The following is a 20522-nucleotide window of genomic DNA, read 5'->3' as shown; positions in this document are numbered from 1 at the left end:
TAACAGTCCATATGAGCTTTTTATATATATAACAGTCCATATGAGCTTCTAATGATTTCTTCACTACAGTCTATTCATCTTCATTATATTAGTACAGCCTACAACTTTCGCTGGACCTGTTATTCTAGAAAAGCCATGTAACTACACAATTGTCTGCACTTTTCTGTTATTTTCCTGAGCAGATCCTGCCCTACCAAGTGGAAAATACATTACTTATAAATAAAATCACATAGACAGTAGCTTCCCTTCCATCATAGCCTCTCATTCAACCTTAATTAACAGAAATGGTCATGAGGAGATCTTCATTTAATACTCACCTTCAGATCCTGTTTGACTAGCTCTTTCGCTGCCTGCCAGATCTACCAAGTTCTGCAAAATTAAACATTTCACAGATTAGTTCTAGGGGTAATTTAATTTTAGATCCTCAATGCTAAATCTGTGCTAAGAATTTCATAAACTATAGCTATGCTTAGGGAAAAAACAAACAAGTGCTCTCTCATTACTGGAAGTAATACATAAGACTTCATGTAGACTTCAGGAAGTAATACAAGACTTCAAAAAAAATTTCAAAGCGCCTAAGGATATGAAATAAGATCATAGGAACTCTATTAATAGAATTTATATTAATAGAAACTCTATTAATAGCAGTCTTAACGTTAGCTACTTCAGAATTATTTCACTTGATTTGTCAGTGATCAGGAACACTCAGAGGGTAAGCTATGTTTAACAAAAATGGGGACACACACACTGACAATAGTCCCTTACGCTCCTGGGGAGGACACCACACTCCTCAGTCCAGCATGTATTGTCTAGGAACTCTAACCACATCAAAATTCCCTCTGCTGGGAGGATATCCTCCAGATAATGCCCCATGAGTCTCCCTCTGTACAGATGATCAGAAGCATGATTTATGTCTAAGAAACATCTGATAGAAGTTACCAACAAAATGTACTTGCAATGTCATTATAAAATAACATTTTTCTCACAGGCAAGCTGTAACAGAAACTCCCTGCTTAAATGCCTACTTAATAACTTCTTAGAGTACTTCTTACCAAGTGGGACACCATCACTGCTCCATCGCAGTTTGCATTTGCAAGGTCACTTCGTTCTCTGCTTTCAATTATCTAGAAGAAGCAGGCACAATAAGCTTTTGTCACTCAAAATAATTAATAAAACAAAACAAAACAACCTTCTCATAGGAAAAGGCTTTTACCATTCTGAAGATAGTGTGAGAACGGCTGCTGTGCTCATTCATTTTTGTTTCCCCATAATGGCGATTTTCTGTCAAAATAGAGTATTAGAAATACTTCTGTTTCTGAAATACAATCCAATAAACTGGAGACAAGAGACAAGGACAGCTTTTAAACTCGCAAACAGCAATTTCTGAATATAATCTCAGAGACACCCATGATTCTAGACGTATACAATTCAATACTTTTCTAAAATATCAGCTGACATTGGTTAAACAACTTACTTTCTCCTTTCCTGATCCATTCCATAACTTGTTGTGGGGAAACAACCACTTCTTCAATCAGGTCTTCTACATACGTATTTCTCTTAAAAAAAAAAAAAAAAAAGTAAAAACCAGTAATAAATAACTTACTGAAATTTAAAGTTCACTTGAATACATTAAGTTAACGTTACCAAGAATTATTAATGTACTTTTAAAAGGAAGCGAGATTAGTTGAATGTATTTTGCTTTAAATTTGCCTCTGAAAAAAAAAAAAAGAGGAAAATTTAGACATATAACAGCACTATAACTTAAAAAGACAAAAAACAGAAATCCAGCAACTATCCTAAAAATTAAATTGGTAAGGGAGATTCCCTTAGAAAAGGTCCAGAAAGATATATCTGCAAGTGTTATAAGGCCATAATCACAGAGCTATTGTCTCCCCTCTTTCCAGATTCTAAAAGTATTGATCAAAATAATTAAAACAAAGAAACAAACAAACAAAAACCAGTTTGTCACAAAGCTTGATATCAAGAAAGTACGGATGGCATAACTTTATTTTCCCTACAGATTATCTTACTGGATAGTACTAATCTGATAACTTCTCTGTGATTACAGTATAAGAAAATTGTATCCACTTTGTAGATGATATATAGAGTTGGTTTAATAGCATCCTTCTATCTTTTGAAGACTTCTAACACTGAGCTAGGGAATCAATACCATGTTTTAGTTCCATTAGCTAGAAAACTCCCAAGTATTCACTGTTTTAGTTAAACTAAATACAGTCTCTTGGAAAAGTTCAAGGATGGAGTCTACATATTATAAACATTTATAAAGATAAGTCAGCAATTGCATGCCCAGCTTCACTGTTGCTATTCTATTACATAAAGTGCCTTTCTGCTATCTTTGAATATAACAATTACAGTTTGATATGGAAATGTTTTCAACTAGATGCCTCAAAGCTTTTTTTTTTTCCCTCAAGCAGATAAAATTGTTATACTACGTAATGTCTTCTTACATTAACATAATATCCACTTACATTAACATCCTCACGAATTCCTAGAGGCTTCTTTTTCCTGATATCACAAAGCAAATCTGTAATGGTTTCATTGTAGATTTCCATGTAGGAAACTCTTAACAAGAATTCTCTATCTGGAATCTAATGATCACAGGAGGAAATAAAAATTGTATTAAGAAAATTAGATCAGACTAAACAATAAACACTTTTTAATTAAAGTATTCTGAACTCAAAGTTATATGCTTGGATATCATTCCACAGATTTCTTTCCCGCATCCCCTTTGCACGTGAGCCTCTAGAAATACAGATACATTTCCTTCTATTCCATCTCCTTCCAGCTGCATTAATGGTGTGTCATGTTTATTAAGTCATAAAAGCAAATTAATTGGTCTACAGAAGTGTGACAAAAGGTCAATTCAACTCCCCTTTCCGTATTTAATTATTTTCTCTCTTCTCAGCGTAGCTTGACTTCTCTCTCTTCTTACTTGGATCTACTTTGCTAGGAAAGGCCATGCATTAGACTATAGCACCACAGAAAATTTAGTTAATTTTTTTTAATTATATGGCTTTAGTTTTGTAGACCCTAAGGTATTCTGCACCTCAGAGGAGCAGTGATCATTTCACATAACCAATACTGATAACCCGAAATCCTCAAGGCAGAAGCAAATACTCTGCAAATAATGTTTCAATTTGTACTTTCTCCTTACTTCCTATCACGTAACAGGATTTGGGCCCCTGGGGTGGTGCAATGAGTTGCCCAGAAGCCTTCCCAACTTAACAATGAGGACATAATACATATTTGGTTATCTGATGATATGCTATGCGATATCAATCCAGCTGGATCTCATGCATGTCCATACAGATGAGAGCTGGACAAGAACCAGACATACCACAGCCACTTCTCTTTCTCAGAAGAATGAACAGGGTTGTATATTCAAAGTCCAGGGTTAATGACAGCCGTTTCTAGCGGACTCAAAATTACCAAAAAAAACATAAGGAACACTTTTGCAACCTGAAGTCAGTTCCTTACATACTGCTGCTCCTGATATGCCCACATCAACCTGCTATTCCTTTCCATAGCAAAGAGGGCTTATTGTCCTATGCTTAGACAGCCAGCATCCTAGCAACTATTAGCATTGATCAATCTGGCTTATGATTCTTCTGAAAGCCTAAAGTAAGTAAATTCAGTTCAATATTCTTCCCACTTTTTTAAAAAAAAAGTCTTTAATATTGTTAATATTTTGAATTTAAGTTTTAAAATAGAAGAATAAAGAACAAAGCTTCACATCGCCTTACGTAAGCTTGTAATTCAAGTGTAAAATATTTACAAGTTTAAAAACAATTGTTTTGTGACTGATTTTATTGCAACTATTCGACATTTTTTTATTTTTTAAAACCACTCACAAGCTTAGCAAAGTGAGTGCAACATATCATCCAACATAAACTGTTTATTTTCTTCATAAACTCTTTAATGCTAAAATTATTTTTCCTGTAACATTCAAAAATATTGCTAGTGCTTTCAGTCACTTCAATTTCATGGAGTTACTCACCTCACAAATAATTTTGAAGACATGTTGAATTGCGTTAGGGATAATGCCCACAGAATCTTCATTTCCCATCATTGTGTACGTCTTCCCTGAGGCAGTCTGTCCATATGCAAAGATTGTGCCTAGGAAGGTGATTAACTTTTACTGATTATTTCTAAATTACATTACAAACAGGATTAAAACACAATTGTAAAACCTACCATTGTAACCTTGCACGGCTGACTGTATAATTGGAACAGCTACACCGTCGTATAATTGCTGTGTGTTGTCACTTGAGTGAAAGACACGATCTTAAAAAAAATAAATAAGAAAATAAGGACATCGCACTGCAAATCAAAAACAAGCTGTCATCTCATTCAGTAATGCTGACTTCAATTATCATATCATGGTCAGAGTCTTTATAGCATAATTTAAACATAAAACACAATTGGGGCACTACTGTGCCAGACTTAAGGAGCAAAAGATTAAACTCAAAACCAAAAGAGTTATGATGCAAAGGCAATAGAGAATCAAAGAAACTAAGACTGACAGATGCAGTTAATCAGTCACCCCATTTCATCCTAAAAATGGTTAAAGCTAATTTACGTATCAGGACTGTAAGCTTGACGAGACAGGCTACTTGTTAAAGCTGTAGCTTGGGACATGTTCATCTGTGTACTTTGGAAAAATCATGTTGGGAGGCAAGTACAGTGGATCAGTAGGAAGATGCTTAAAGTCAAAGAGCTACAGGATCTCACATTCATGTTATCCCAATGCTCTGGGCTAACCATAGCCATTTGTAACTGAAATGTGAGTACACTACAGAGGGCATCTTCCACCTTACTTCCATATAAACAGAACCCAGCTCCTGTGCTCCAGAAACACTTTGCAGTGCAGACCAGCACAGGAAAAGTAACTTATAGCAGGAAGTTGACTTTTAAAGGTGAGATCCTGGTCTACACTATAACAAAAACACCGTATGCCTCAATGGAACATCTGAAGAATTATGAGACTAGGAAAAAAAAAAAAAAAAAAAGAGAGAACTACGATGTTGCAAAAGCTATGGTAACCAGTATTAGTTAGCATTCAAGTTGTACAGTAGTGAAGGCCCGTGTAAGCTCCAAGCTGCTTGTTTCCACATACTTACCGTAACTGAACACTTTGGTGCCATTCACTTCCGAAATCGTATTATTCTCACTCGTCCAGTAAAGCGACGCCTTATCCTCCAAAGCGCTTTCCCTAAAGGACAAAACACCCCGTTAAACCTCATTAGCTCCGATCCGCAACCCCATGCCGCGGGTCTACCGCCACCCTTCCCCTCGCAGAGCCTCGCCCTCACCTGGCGATGAGCGGCCGCAGCCGCACGCAGACGGTGACGGCCCCTTCCTCCGCCATCCCCGCGTCCCTCAGGCGCTCCTCAGGCGCCCCGCGCTCCCCCTCGCTCCCCGGCACACAGCCCGGCGCCAACCGCCGCCGGAGTTTGAACTTCGCCGGAGGCCGCTTCCTATTGGCCCGCGCCGCGGCGGAGCGCACCACTCGCTGACGGGGGGGGAATGGCGCCTGCGGGGGAGGTGACTCAGAGAGGCGGGAGGGAGCTGAGGGAGCGGGCGCGTAACGGCCGCCCGCACGGGCGGGGCTGGCGTTAGCCCCTTTTTGTGGGGTTACTGCGGTTTATATAGGTTTTGAAGCGTGGGTTAGAGAAGAATCTCGAAGCTGTTCGGCTCATAGTTACGTTATTTGAGGAATCCGAGGCAGGCGGTCTCCCTTTTCACCTGGAAAAGGCTCACGGTGCTGCTTTCCCGTGGAAGCCAAGGGGACTTCATGGCACCGCAGGGAGAGATGCAGTTCCAAGGAGCCTACAGAAACCCCCAGAATAAGGCATCTTCAACTCACATTTAAGATGAATTTGTTTACGATCTATTTATTAGAATACTATTCATATTTTTGGGAAAGGCAGCTCCAAGGAGCCTACAGAACACACTAAATAAGCATCTTCCGCTTACATTTAAGATCAACTCATTTACGATCTATTTATCAAAACCCTATAAATATTTAATCTTTTTAAGTATTCTTCTTTCCTATATTTTAATCATGTCTTCCTCTTCATCACCCTCCGGTTCTTCTTCTCAGCCGCGGCTAAGGCTTTCTCCTTTGCAGCCTTGAAAGCCAGCTCCTCTTCCAACGTTGGGTCCGCGGCCTCGGTGATCTCTGGCCCATCAGGGTATTCTGCTTGCACTGGCCCAGGCAGCGCAGGTGTATGGTTTTCTGGACTGTATTTGTGACCCCAGCCAAAGTAGATATTATTAAATTTCCTGAGAAAATCAAAATGGTGAAAAGTTCACACAATCTCCCTGCAACAAAGTAGCAGTGCAGATACTGTCAGGGTTCCTTACTCTGCTGTGCAAATAGAGTGCAAGCTCCCTGTTACACGTGTTTAAACAAACACATCTCTTTCTAACTGTTGGATTCACTGCATCCAGCTCTGGGGCCCCCAGCACAAGAAGGATGTGGAGCTGTTAGTGTAGGTGCAGAGGAGGGCCATGAAGATGATCAGAGGGCTGGAGCACCTCTCCCATGAAGACAGACAGAGAGCTGGAGATGTTCAGCCTGGGGAAGAGAAGGCTTCAAGGAAACCTCATTGAAGCTCTTCAGTACTTAAAGCGGTCTTCAAACAAAGATGAGGAGAGACTTTTTATAAGGGCATGTAGCAATAGAATAAAGGGTAATGCTTTTAAACTGGAAACAGGGTAGATATAGATACGAGGAAGATATTCTTTGAGGGTGGTGAGGCACCAGAACAGGTTGTCCACAGAAGCTGGGGATGCTCCATTTCTGAAAGTGTTCAAGGCCAGGCTGGTCTACCTGGGCAACCCGGTCTAGTGGGAGGTGTCCGTGCCTATGGCAGTGGGGTTGGAACTAGATGATCTTTAGGTCCCTTCTAACCCAAACCATTCCATGATTGTATACCTTCCACTTCAAAATCCCCAAGTGCTAAAATGATGAATGCTACACTCTGTCACTGTGCGATACTGCAATATGACGCCAACTTCACGTTAGTAACATAGAGCCATTTCTGACACCAACTCCAGTGCCCATTTAAAGCTTCTAGTGGTAGTGATTGTACTGTGTCTAATAGAAACAACTGGAAATTAAAACAAAAGAATTAAGATAATTTGTAAAAAGCACCACAGACTCAAGAATACAGGTTTTAAATCCAAGACTGTGGCCAAACACTAACTGGACATTTACATGCATCAGTTTTATGTTAGCATTTCCAAAGATTCTTCATTTCCAGTCTTGGACACATACTGATGCTGTGCACACTTAAGTGGCTTTCTCTATCAGTCTCAGGAATAGTTACAATTCAGTCAATAAATTCATAATAAACCAAATTTGACTTCATCAGGCATGTACATGTTCAACATACATGTACGTGTTCACATAGTCTGTGTTGTAACCATGTCAACTGGCTACTCACATGCCAGATGCAAAGGCATATGCTCCAGGCCATCGGTTAGACCGAAGGATTGCAACAGCATATTGAGGGATCAAGTTTGTAGAAGGCTGAGCTGTCCAAGCAGGGATGTTCTGTATTCCTGCAGGCAGCCAAACACACACACAATGAATAAATAGACTTAAAAGCCACTACAAAATCTTTAAGACTGAGCTACAAGGCTTTCACAGAACTCAGGCAATGGTTATATTAAGATGCATGTTAGAAGAACAAAGTCACAAGCAATAAATGAAGACATTGTGTTCAGACAGGTGGTTTGGATGCAGGGGCAGGTATCACATGGATGCCAGCAGTCACATACAGAAAGGATCATGTTCTTGAAATGCAGTAGTACTCACTGCTGTTTCTTTTGTCGATGATTGTTTATCACTGAGGGACAAATTGTATACGTATTTTACTCTGATCAAAGAATGGGGAGTAGAAAAATAATTTGCTGTGGCTACAATCTAATATTTAGGTTTTCATATCTCTATGTTCCAGTGAGGGTGACGGAGCACTGTAGCAGGCTGCCCAGGGAGGTTGTGGAGTCTCCTTCCCTAGAGAAATTCAAGGCCCATCTGGACACCTACCTGGGCAGCCTGCTCTAAAGAACCTGCTTTGGCAGGGGGGTTGGACCTGACGATGATCTCTCAAGGTCCCCTCCAACTCCTACAGTTCTGATTCTGTGTGATTCTGTGATTTGCTACAGTAATATGCTAGAGGATATAAATTCTTATTTGTATATCTATGCATGTGTGAACATGTATTTATTTTTGTGTGCATGCTTTTCTTCTGTCTATAAAGGTGATGGAAAAATAGATGAATGTATTTCAGGTGTGAGCTGTCTGAAACTTCCAGTAGCTTGACATGCCTGAATATTTTTTCCCTCTATTCTCAGCAGGATTGTTAACTAGCAAACCCAATCATTTCAGTTTTAAGGTCAATTCTGTTAACCATTTCACATTTGATTTATTTTGTAAAACAATGTGGTTACCCTACAATGGCAAACTACATCGTTCTGTGAAACATCAGAGGCCTCTAACTTCAAAGATTTACTACCTAAACGCCAACATTCCCAGTGGCTCTATCAAAAACTGTATTCCATGAGGAGTACCTTCATCTTCAGAGAGTGGAGTGAGAAGGGGAGGTCCTATTTCTTGCTGTACTTCATCTGGCTCCTCATCTTTCTCCTCCTCCTCTTCACCTTCTTCTTCTTCCTCTGATTTTTGTAAAGGGTTAATCCACACACAACGACCCTATAATCAGTAAGGGAGAATAATAAATACATGCAACAATCAATATGAGAATGCAAGCCACTTGGTCCAGGCATGCGCACACAGAAGGGCAAGTGGGGGAAAAAGAAAAAAAAATCTATTCCGTAATTGGTATGCTGTTGACCGAGAGCTCTATGTATCCTTTTGGCAGAGTGCTCTCTTTATCCCTCATTCGTGCCTTATCCTTGCTTACTATTGCAGAATAACCTCATAGCTCTCTGATCAGCTTTCAGCTATTTTGTAATTTTCAGTTCTTTTAAGTACAATCAATCCATGCTGATGATAGACGCTGAACTTCATCAGAAAGACAAAAATCCTATACTTATTGACTGGGATCGTATCATTAAGCAAACATTTCAATATTCATCTTGTGAAGAGATAGGAACTTGTTGCTGGCCTTTATTGGTCACAAACATTCTGGCATTATCTGTTTCTGCCTTGTCAGGCACAGGCTGTGAATATGCACAGAAGACACACAGAACATCCTGTCCCTGTGCACCTGGGCCCACGTCTAAACGGGCTTTTGAAATGTGTGTGCAAAGTTTTACCTTGCACTCTGTATTTCAGTTCAACAATTAGAGAACACAGAAGGCACAAGAAAGACCACAGCATCCCATATGTTTTTATGTCAAATTATCTACGTTCAGAGTGAACAGAAGCTCCAAAAGATAGGAATTTAGTTCAATCCTTGCCTGTTGGGTTTGCATCCTTGCAAGATTACCAGTTATTGCAAGCTAAGAGATGAAGTCTTTCAGACTTTTAAAGACTTACAGACTCTTACAGAATTCCTTTTAAAGTCTGCCTTATTTTTTAGCTACTAGTCAGAGGAACATTACAAAATGTTCTTAAGATTCTAATGATAATAGATATTATTTGTAGAACTATTGCTTTGCTGGTAATAAAATTAAACTTTATTTCCTAGCACTTGCTGTTATTTTATGCTACCATTCTTAAGTTGGTATCCAGGAAAGATGACCGCATTAGTAAAACCTCTTTCCAGCGCTAACCTGATATAACAATTATGTTATGCTACAATTTTTTTTACAATGTTTTTAAGTTTTTAAGCTTTTTTGTTTGCATGTTTCACAGCAGAAAGCAAGCAACAGAAGGTAAACCAGAAGAAAACACCAAAAGTTTTGTTTAGCATACAATCATAAGCTATCTGAAACTTAGCACCCTATCCAAGAAAACAGAATTAAAAACATTTTTGTCAAGTGAGGATTTCAAGAGAGGTAACCCAATATAGAAGACTGCCAGAAATAATTATCTATCAAGGCCTGACCCTACATGGTTATCTAAAGATAGGTTTGCACCTGAAGATTGACAAAATCATGAAACATAGGTATATTTAGGAACCTTCTAATGTTTAAATATGTGCAACACATTTATATGTTATATAATGTATCTAATGCATTTTCTGTAGACAGTCGTTTCAGTCCAGTACTATTTCTGGTGAATAGTTCAAATGGGTTGTTGAGGAGCTTCATTTACATTCTGAAGCACTACTACTACTAGTACTACAGCGAGAATGGTAGCTGAGGTCAACGTGACCTATGTGAGAACATACCTGCTTTAAAATACTCGGCACATAGTGTACCCACGTGGAGAGAGACTCCACCATTTCAGCCACAGAAAGAGGCTGAAAATCAGGGTTTTCTTCATATGTATCTCTTCCTCCTCCCCCTTCCTCATCTTCATCTCCTTCTTCCTCCGCAAACTGGTAAAATCCAACGGGACAGACGTGGGTTCCTGCTGAGATCCGAGCTATCTGTGCACGCAGGTAGTTGGCCTCATTTCCAGGGAAAGGAGGGAAGCTCACAATAGGAGCATCCAGCCTACCAGTGAAGAACTTCTTGATTTTCCTGGCACAGACAATCTGTGCTGGTGTCACTGGAGGCAACTTCACCCAGGGTTTGCCAGGCTCACTGCAAACAAAGTAGACGTATTTATTAGCCCCAGTTCCATTTTCTTCTTTTGGGATGACAGGTGGGGGCTTATAGGTAGACTTTGGTGGTTCATCTTCTTGTTCTTTCTCCTCATCTTCATCTTCAAATTCACCCATCCTTTTCTCTCCTTCATCAATAACTTCTTCCTCTTCTGTTTCCTCCTCCTCTGCTCCCTCCTGGAATTGTACTTCAGCTATAATATAGTTCATCTCCAGGCCCAAAATTTTGCCCCAAAAGCGACATGTCTGGATTGGCTGAGCACTAATTAGTTTTTTAAGGGCAAGAAATATGTGATAGTATTCATCTTTGCTCAAGCCAATTCCAGCCTGTTCAAAATAAAAGGCTGTTTCCATCACATTAGGTAGAGGAGTCTCTCCCTAGTAAAGAAAATCATGAGTTAGAGCTGAGTAATAATAAAATTATCTATTTGAAAGATTGAACAATTTGTCTACTGAAAGTCATACTTCACTTTCCTATAGTGCACTCTCTCAAAAAGCTCTGCTGACATTCATTTACATCTTCCACTACGATTTAGAAAAATTAAAAATGACATTGTAAGGATAAAGTAGAGAACACAGATGAAGTGCAGCTTTTGGAATACAAGAGCTCAGTTTTCAAATTCACTTTTAATTATTGCAAAGTACAGAAAGAATTCTCACAAGGGATCTACAAAGGACTTCAGTGCTAGCGCAGGTTTTCTGTATAAGAGGCCCTGATGCCTGGAAACAATGCTGCTGTGCTGCCTTGTGTCTGTGGCAGATGCATATGGCAAAAGCAGAAACATTTTTTACATTTAGACACCAGGGCAACAATATCTCTCTGGAATGAATGTTGTTCTTTCGGATACTTTGGCATAAAGCTCCCTTCATTATTTGAGATGGAATCTGTTAGAGTTAGTATGAAATATTGTCCCCTGCTCTTACTGAAGTCAGTAGTAACACCCCAGCTGGATTCAAGAGGGGCAGAACTATGCTTATCAGGATTAAGATGAGATGAGGATTTTATTAAGCGTTTCCATTTGCTTTATGACCAGTCTCTTATTTCATGGGTGTAGGTGATGAAAACATACTAAGTTGTGCACAACAGGGTAGGGAATTTGGAAGAAGTATTGCTGGTTTCACATGGAATATCCCTGGCTCTTCCAGGTTTCTTATGTCAAAGCAAGGTAGATACAAGTACAAAAAATTCCTTTCTGAAACACCCCACTTCTGTCCGTTTTTTACTATTACATACTGTATACTGTTACTGTAAAATTAATGATAGGCTATGGAAAAGATGCAATAATGTATTTTCTATTGTTAGGATTTGTATTCTATGATGCCAATTCATTTCAATATATCCTGGTAACATCATATGAAAATCAATGTCTTATTATCTTTTATTTCCCTTAGTTTTTACAAGAATTCTCTTAACTTTTCTTTGGGTACAAATACTTCCATATATAACTAACTAAATAACGAAAATTTCCCTGTTTAATGAAATGGCTTTTTGATTCTAATAGTTTAGATTAATATATTTTTATGAATATATTTTTATATACTTTTTATAATAGTTTTAGATTCATATATATATATATATTTTTCTAGTTGGAGAAGGAAAGACTGGAACTGTAGCTGGAGCTGTAAGGAACACAAAATTCTCTATTTTACAGTAGCAGCTGTGCACAATATTCTCAAAGAAGCATCCAGAATTATGGTTACTTTAGGTAAAGAAATATCAGGTTTAGATAAAGAACAGAATTGGGGCGGAATATTCCAGGTTGAACGAGCATATGAGAGATACTGTAAACTTTCCTTTCTATTTATCATCTCCAGAACATCTATGTTTTTAAAAGCTCGGGATATTAGATTTACTGCAGCGATAAATTCCAAACTAGGTAACCAGCTGTGTTTTCTTCACAACTTAACATGGGGCCAACTGAACTGTGAAGAGGGTACGTGCTACTATGGCTGTAATCATTGCAATCATGCAGTCATGAGAGGCTATATTAGGAGGGAGACCACAACTTCCATATTTTCTCTTTTGCCTTCCTGCCACCGATCCCTCCAGTATATTTGATATCTACTGTTGTCTGATAACTCACTATCTCTTCTTCTAGTTCTTCATCTCCTTCTCTGTATGCCTTGAGGAACAAAGTTTTACGCTTTTCTGCGGATTCAAATACTGGATGCACTGCATGTTCATCTCGAAGAGTATCCATTTTTTTCTGAAATCGAGCCCACTTCACATCCTTGCTGATATTCTCAATTATGTCTACCGCATTTGCAGGCTGTTCATCCAGGATCTTTGTTAGCATATTAGCAAGATGATCGTATCTGTCATATAAATATAAGTATTATTATTGACCTACTATTACAGAAGTCTTAGAATATTGTTTTTAAAATCAAAAGTACAAGCTAATCACCCAGGCTTCTGAGAAATTGGAACAGTTAGATGAAAAGGGATCATGCAGCATTTTGGGAAATTAGACTTAAAACTAGCCTCTTTGTAATATACTTAAGAGTAGCCTCATCTTCCATTTTTTGTTTATCCCACATCTGACCAAGGAGCTAAAGCAGAATACAAACCCGGCCTTAATCTAATCAAAGTCTCTTTGAATACCATAAATTCCCTTTGGAATTTTGATTGAAAGGGGCCAGATACACAATTATAGCACAGTGATTAAACACTGCCTTATAACATGTTCTGCTTTTCTTTACTCTGCTATCCCTGACAGCATAACCCTTTACCCTTTCACCACTACTTTCACCTCCACTAATACTTCCTACCCCTTTCACTCTTGTCTCTTCTGCAGACTTACAAGTTCAGGCCAGATGTTGTACTGCTCGTCAGCAAGTAGGCTTTTGCATTCTGAATTGCCAGCATTCCGGCTTCGGGATCTGGTATTTGACCATCATACGGGCTGTATCCTGGCTGACAGAGTCCATAACCAGGTTCGTGTGGCTGATATGGGCCATGCCCACCTTCATAGGCTTGGTAATGGTCCTGTCCTACTCCATACGCCTGATAGGCACTTCTTGGTTCCTGTGTTTGGTAAGGGTCAAATCCCAGCGCTTGAGACTGATTCATGCTTTGGCTTGCTTCCTGCGCCTGGTGAGAGTCCTGTCCCTCTGCATATCTCTGGCTGAAGCTTACTTCTGGTACGTGGTGCTCATAAGAGGCTTGCTCCATCCCCTGTGGATGATAATGAGTTAGGGTCAGCAACTTAGTGGGTGCCTGGCCGACACTTTCTCGTCAGTAGGGGTCTCCGTAGGGTACCTGCTGCTGAGAGACCCTCCTTCCCAGCTCTTGGGGATGATCAGCCCCTAACCCTACCTCCTGGCGTTCCCGGGACCCTGCTCCCGCTTCTGACATCAGAGGCCCCTACTCCTCAGAAAGAGAATACTCGGGGCCCGCCTTAGGCTGCCCGGGGCTCTCTCTATGCTCCTCGGGAGGCTCGGCCACGGCGTCCGTGAGGCGGCCGCCGTTGGTAGGGGCGTGGGGCCCGGAAGGGGTGTGCCCGCCGGCGGTGCTGAGGCAGGGCCGGACACCCGCCGCCATTTGCCGCCGCGCCCCGCGGGCGCTTGGGTTCCGCCATTACAGGTGGGCTCCGAAGGGGCAGCGCTCAGGGGGTCCCCGCTTCCCACCAGTAACCAAACGTTAAAATGCCAAGGACGAGTTTCAGTGTTACAAGGGAGGAGCCCGCTGACTTTTTGCTTACTCCTGATTGCATGACAGAAATGTGGTAGCACAGTGGGGTATGTTTTTGCAGCTCCATCAGCTGTCGTCCTACAGCACTACCAACTACAACAGCTGTTTGAAGTTTTGTTAAAGTTTAAAACCTTCGTTGCGTGTCAAAAAGTTTATCGTGTAAATCATGTCCTTCATTGCTTGTGATCAAGCTCACATCATCTGAATTGCTTATGACCAAGTCAGTAAAGAACTCTTACTAGTTGACTAAACATGTACCTAGTATTTAACAAGGAGGCTATAAAACAAATAGTTGTCCTTAAGCCTTTAGGCAAGCACGTTTGAAAAACATCTAAAGCTGGCCAGCCCTAGAGTAAGTGTCAAATGTTTTCTAGAAATTCAACATGAAAAATAATACCATGCCAGGGTATCCGAGTGAAAAAATCGGTGCTGTACGCATCTCTACAATATGCCCTGTTAATGTTATAAAACAAAATAGCGCAGCTGTTTGAATGCTTAATCTGTGATCGATGGATGAATTAACATAACTTTTTATAAATACAACTTATTTTGGATACTTCTTAGAAGTAACCAGAAAAAAAATAATTCTGATGAGGCATTGCAAATTGCTTTCCAGTTCCAAGAGAGTGAATGCCAGAAATACTGTTGAGGAATCTGACTTATTCTGACAGCAGCAACAACAAAGCAGCTTTCCACATCCTTTCATAGGTAAGGCATTTAGAAGAAGTAGTATTTAAAAGTTCCTGTACAACGTCCCCGTGATGCCAAAAAGTAAGGTAATATCATGAAAATGTTAATTCTGGTGAGTTTCAACATGAAGAGGTTTTGACTTTATTTGCAAGGAGTGTGCCCAAATTTTGCAAATATATTTGCAGAGTTTACACATCAACTGCAGAGGGCGCTACAGTACTTGTGAATTACTTTTTATTTGCTCTCCGTAGTTCTTATTTGGAGGAAATCCTTGACTTGTTGTTTAGTAATTAATTTTTATAAAATGTATAAAATTATCATTATTTGTGTGATGTTTTGTGAGGCACCTGCTCAAGAAAGGCCAAGTGCTTTATCTTTACAATCTCTTTTAGCAAAGAATGAGAAAATAAAGAGCATGTGTATTTTGCCACTCTCTGCCTTTACTAGATTATTAAATGTACGAGGGGCTCAGAGAGTACCTCAGTGCAGAAGGATGTTTTATCAACATTCTCTTATCAATAAAGAAGAAAAACTGAAAATCTACAATAATACTGCAGAATCTCACTGTGGCGAGCACCATCAGTAGGATGTGTTAATTAGCTGAAGAGTAACTAAAATATTTCCTAATGTTTTCTCTTTCCATTGGAGATATGCTAATGGCTTGTGTTGATACCTGACCACAACAGATGCAATGGTCTCTCTTGTACTGTGAATTCAAGCCAGTTTTACAACAGCACTTTTTAAAGTGAAATCTTGTTGTTTGCTCACTTCCAGTCACAGATCCAGAAGTGGTATAAAATGTCACATGTAGAACTGAACGTTTGTTGCATTGCTGTACAATTTCATTGCTGAATTTCGAACATGCTTGCACTGGTAGGGGAATCTGAATAGAGTTTCCCATTTCACATAAGAATCCTTCTGTGCTCTGTTAATCTGAAAGCAATTTGAATTGAAAAGCCCAGTTGCACCATCAGACTGGTAAGTAGCAGCTGTAACCACTGAGGTGGTTCCTGAGAAGTGGGGAAGGCAAGTTTAACTGCATTTTGCCCTGTTCTTAGGAGCTTTAATGCTTTCTGTGCAAAGAATGTTCCTGCAAGCAGCTGCCAGGTGTGCTGCCAGCTCACTCAAGAGGAAGGCCTAATTAGTCAATTTTTAGGTTGCAAATCATGTTTAAGACTGAAGTGCCCCTGAGCATGTGAAGATGAACTTTAGCTTTTCCTTTAACGTATGTTTATGTATTAAATACTTACGGTCAACCTGCCTGCAACTAGAAGAATTCAAGAGGAAAGGTATGAAATGATTATTAACTACAAAACTACTTCTTAAGTTTTTTCTCTGTTCAGAAGCCAGCAACATTAATTTCTCTTTAGTTCCAAAGCAATTGCACACAAATTTATGCTCAAATACACAAGTGGCTTTAACTCTGTAAATTTTATATATTTTTTTTTAACCCAGAGAATCAAAATGTATTTCAGCATCATTTTTAGAATATAGTTTTACATGTGATTGAAACAATTTGTAATTTTTAATAGCAATTTCATGATAAAAATCAAAGTGTTTGTATACACAGAACCAAATGTTATTCTGCGAGTCTTAGGTGTATGTTGTACAGAGAGGAATAGATGCTTGTCTTGTACAAGATCTTAATTTCATTAGTTACAGGGGTATCATAGAGTCATTAGTATTAGTGTGTCTCTGGTTCTTCCATAGGGCTTGATTCTTTTCTCAAGTTATATTCTGAAGTCAAACGGTATTCCTCAGGTGGCCATAGAAGGTAAATTAGTGCTGGCAGTCAGAGGTGCTTTTCTATGAGGCAATATTATTAGGAAGCTGAGAGACCATCATCCTTCTGGAAGAGTCTGATGGGAAATGTGTAAGGTGCTTTGCAGAGAATGATAATCATATTTAGATATCTAATGCTGGTTTTTGCTCTTACTGAAGTCAGTGGGAGCTCTATTAGGGAATTCAGTGAAAGTAAAATTACGTCCTTTGTCATTTCATCAGCACTTGGCTCCCATAACCTGGTTTATGTGGATGAACAGATTTTAGTCCTGATTTGAAGGGGAGAGTTGCTATGGTTAAGGCTGAGCATGACTTTGCGTCCAGAAGTGTGAATTCTGTATTTTGCATGCTCTGAGTTCAGAAAATCACCCTGAGTTACAGGAAAATGCTGAATAAATGCATTTAATTATTCATGCTGTGATTATGTTGGTGTAAGGCAGCAAAATTTCAAGGTGGGAGAAAATCTTCTATCACCTGGTAATCTGAGTGCTAAACCTGTGTTGTGAACAAAGCTCTTGCTCAAGCTATGTTCTTAAAGCGACCTGGTGAGGATTTTTGTTGTGAAAGATGCAGGACGTGAAAGTTTTTCAGATTCTAACGTCGTTGTGATTGATTTATATTACTGGAGGTAACGGTATTTCTCTGTATTGGGGAACTGTGAGACTGACTAAAAATTGCCGTTTGCAGTGGAGACAATGATTAGTGTTGTCCACTACACTTTATTAGAATTTTCATTGATGTTGGTATGCCATTTCTTATCTTTCAGTACCATCAGAGGGCTGGGGGTTTTGCTGTTATTTACGAGGAGAAAGCATAGTTTTCTGGCAAAAAGGGTGTTAGTGGTTGTGTATCTTTTAAATACATCCTGAGTTTAACCACTGTCAGCCTAGATGCTTTGTTCAGAACTTGTCCATTTTTTACAAGTCTATGAGATCACAGCTGCTGCAGATTTCACGGGCTGTGTGGAGTGATAATTGCAAGGGTGAGGTGAAAAAAAAAAAGTTGGTCCTTCCTGGCACAAACCAGCTGCAATAAGGAGCTCAAGTGGGCCTGTTGTGGATCCATGCAGGGCCAGCTCAGCTTCTCTTTGATGGTTTTGTAGACTGTTAGGTGGAGAAGTCCAAGTGTCTGTCTGGAGCAGTGCCTTGCCTTCAAGTCTTATCTCTCCTTAAGTGTGTGTTCCTGAACTATTCTCGTCAACTGAACCAACCAAATTTGTTGCATTGAGTCACACAGATCCTCATGGTTGTGTTGTTGAAGCAATGGGAAAATTTGGTGGTTGGAATCTAGGCTCTTTGCTTGCCCCAGATGTTACTGTGCAGGAGTGGTGTGGTGTGTGGGGGCAAGACCCTGTTCTGTTCTGCCTCTTGCAGCCTTGAGGGATCTTCACTGGCTTCTGCCTCCTTGTTGGGCTCCTGAAGTTCTCCTGGGGTGGTGGTGGATGAAAAGGAGGGGAGGTTTTGTTCAATGGAGAAATTCTTGGGCATTTTGATTCTGTTGATATTAGATTGAGAGAGAGTTAAAATTACAAAAACAGAGCAACAACTTACAGTCAATAAAAAGGAGGCTCACTTTTCACGTTTGTGAAAACAAACAAAAAAACTCACCTCTATTTCTGAAAGTGATAGAATGAACTCTTATATTAGGTACGACATTGAATTTGTAATGATTATATGCAGTCATTTTTTTCAGCTTCAGTATGAGAATAACCGTGGTCTCTTTGAAAGGATTATACATTTCAGTCAGTTCCTATTTTGCCGTTCCCCAGCTGTGTGTGTTGTAGCACTTCTCACTGTAGAATGGATTTGATAATTTTTTCCCCGACTGTGGTAAACCCTCTAGTCTGCAGCAGCAGTGTAAATCAGGGCATAGTGATTCAGCAGTATTTTACAAAAAATGAGGAAATGGAGAACTGGCCTGGCATTGTGCCCTTTCAAATGACTAGGAAAAGGACTATGTAAATATATACAGTGCTATTTATTAAATACTTTTAGTCTAAAATCAAAATCCTGCAGAAGTGCAGATGGCATTGTTCTCGCTAGGGACTCTGGAAATGTCTAGGAGGTTCTGAGGAACTTAATGATATACAAAAGTTGTTTCACTAGGACTACGTATACGCATAAAAATGTTCACACTTAAGCTCTTTACAGGAGAAGCTTGCAATGTTAGGTTCAATAATAAATATGAAATTCTGCTCAAGAATCCAATTTATATTGTAGTCCTGTCATAAAATCAGCATGACTGAATAGACAAGCTTTGGATCAAGCACATTAGCATGAAGAAGTATTAGAAAAGCTTAGGCATATTGCTTTTTTCTTTTTTTTTTTTCAAAATACATCTTTTCAATCCATGTTTTTTCAACAATGTCCAAGGAAGTTGCCCTGTATTTTGCTATTTTGACTCTGTGATGTGTAATAATGGACTTGTTTGATGATAGCAGCAAGCTCAGAAATAGTGTTTTTAATTTGTCTGCTGAGTTCACATTGCAATTGTGATCTCTATTTGAAATATAACCCAAAGCATAACGAGGAAACAAGTCTGTGAGGTTCACTCCATGATGTTTTCCAATAAGGAGAAATCCAGCTATATCGTTGTTACTTTATGAAATACCATTAGATCAATCATTTTCTCTGGAAATAATTTCTAGAAGTTCAAATATTCTTTCATTGCAAATTGGCCACTGAGATTCAGTTTGTATTGTTGCAGATAACCACCTCATTTTCTTCTTCCAGAGATGTAGGATTTCCTTTGAGTTCTACATCTTACTACCTTTATTAACTTATTCTAGCAATAAGCACGTTCACTTGAAAAATATTTTCTTCTTCTTTGCTATTTTTTTTCAATTTTTTTATTACTTTGGATATTGTTTCTATTTAGACTGCATATCCACATTTTTTTTCTGTGAAAAACATGACAAAAACAAGGCAAAAATTTGCAGCAGCAATCAACAGACTATATTTAGGAGAAGACAAGGGGAGTACATAGAAAGCCTCTCTGAGGTTTGTTTCACTGTATTATATATCTGTAACTTTTGCAAATATCACCATATTTCTGATACAATGGTTTCCATCTTATTTTACATAGAAATAAGTTTTCCATAGAAAATATACCATGAATTTAGATAGTAGATTCTATTAGTCTGTTTTTCCTGCAAAATATTTATATAACCATTGTAAACAGCATCTTGCTTACCTGGATTTGAAATTTGCTTCCCTCTTTTATACTGTTGGTCAGAACTGTTTCTGTAGCTGTCAGTGATGTTAATATGTTCAAAGCAGCCGTATTAAACCATATATTTACTTGTATTTCTTTGTCAAAATATAAAAAGAAAAAGAAGTGTCCTTGTAGGAAACTCTAAGGGCATCCCTTAAGTATGTAAAAGTTAAGGACTAAAACATTTTGCTTTTAGCTGTCTTCAGTGAAATTGATAACTCTTTCTAATGCTTATAGTTAATATGCGTAGAAAGGTTAAAATGTTTGGGAATTTAAAAGACGTGACAAACCATGCACTGAGCAAGGGATTGCTTAACTCTATGACATGGAGATTCTGTCATGGTATGCTCTAAGTGATGCATCTCTTGAGGCTTTAATCACCCTTCTCAGAACTTTCAGGGGTCATGATTACCTTTTTTTCAGGGGTCATGATTACCTTT

At 39.1% G+C, this 20522-nt stretch overlaps 2 protein-coding genes and 1 long non-coding RNA gene across 4 annotated transcripts in view; 1 reads left to right on the top strand and 2 right to left on the bottom strand.

The window, feature by feature from the left end:
- Positions 1–5430, bottom strand: part of CENPE (centromere protein E) — a 34716-nt gene extending 29286 nt beyond the window's left edge. The window contains exons 1-9 of the mRNA XM_035325847.1: positions 5334–5430; positions 5142–5233; positions 4216–4305; positions 4019–4137; positions 2490–2609; positions 1475–1556; positions 1214–1281; positions 1053–1124; positions 318–369 (exon numbers count right to left, since the gene is read on the bottom strand). Coding sequence (XP_035181738.1) covers positions 318–369; positions 1053–1124; positions 1214–1281; positions 1475–1556; positions 2490–2609; positions 4019–4137; positions 4216–4305; positions 5142–5233; positions 5334–5389 — 751 coding nt within the window. The 5' untranslated portion in view covers positions 5390–5430. The remainder of the gene's footprint in view (positions 1–317; positions 370–1052; positions 1125–1213; positions 1282–1474; positions 1557–2489; positions 2610–4018; positions 4138–4215; positions 4306–5141; positions 5234–5333) is intronic.
- Positions 5431–5888: 458 nt separating this feature from the next.
- Positions 5889–14170, bottom strand: LOC118166558 (radial spoke head protein 6 homolog A-like). Its single transcript, XM_035325542.1, is given in 8 exon segments — positions 5889–6120; positions 6123–6306; positions 7473–7590; positions 8602–8743; positions 10329–11084; positions 12791–13022; positions 13508–13881; positions 14023–14170. Coding segments are annotated over 8 exon segments (1893 nt in total). The 5' UTR covers positions 14062–14170; the 3' UTR covers positions 5889–6072.
- A 388-nt stretch (positions 14171–14558) lies between these two features.
- The window catches only part of LOC118166563, a 19294-nt gene continuing 13330 nt past the window's right edge, over positions 14559–20522 (top strand). For both annotated transcript variants that reach the window (XR_004750579.1, XR_004750580.1), the window contains exons 1-2: positions 14559–14749; positions 14962–15168. This is a non-coding gene — a long non-coding RNA (uncharacterized LOC118166563). The remainder of the gene's footprint in view (positions 14750–14961; positions 15169–20522) is intronic.

This window comes from Oxyura jamaicensis, chromosome 4 (genome assembly GCF_011077185.1).
Source record: "Oxyura jamaicensis isolate SHBP4307 breed ruddy duck chromosome 4, BPBGC_Ojam_1.0, whole genome shotgun sequence".
NCBI classification, from domain to species: Eukaryota; Metazoa; Chordata; class Aves; order Anseriformes; family Anatidae; genus Oxyura; species Oxyura jamaicensis.
This window is presented reverse-complemented; position numbering and strand designations above follow the sequence as displayed.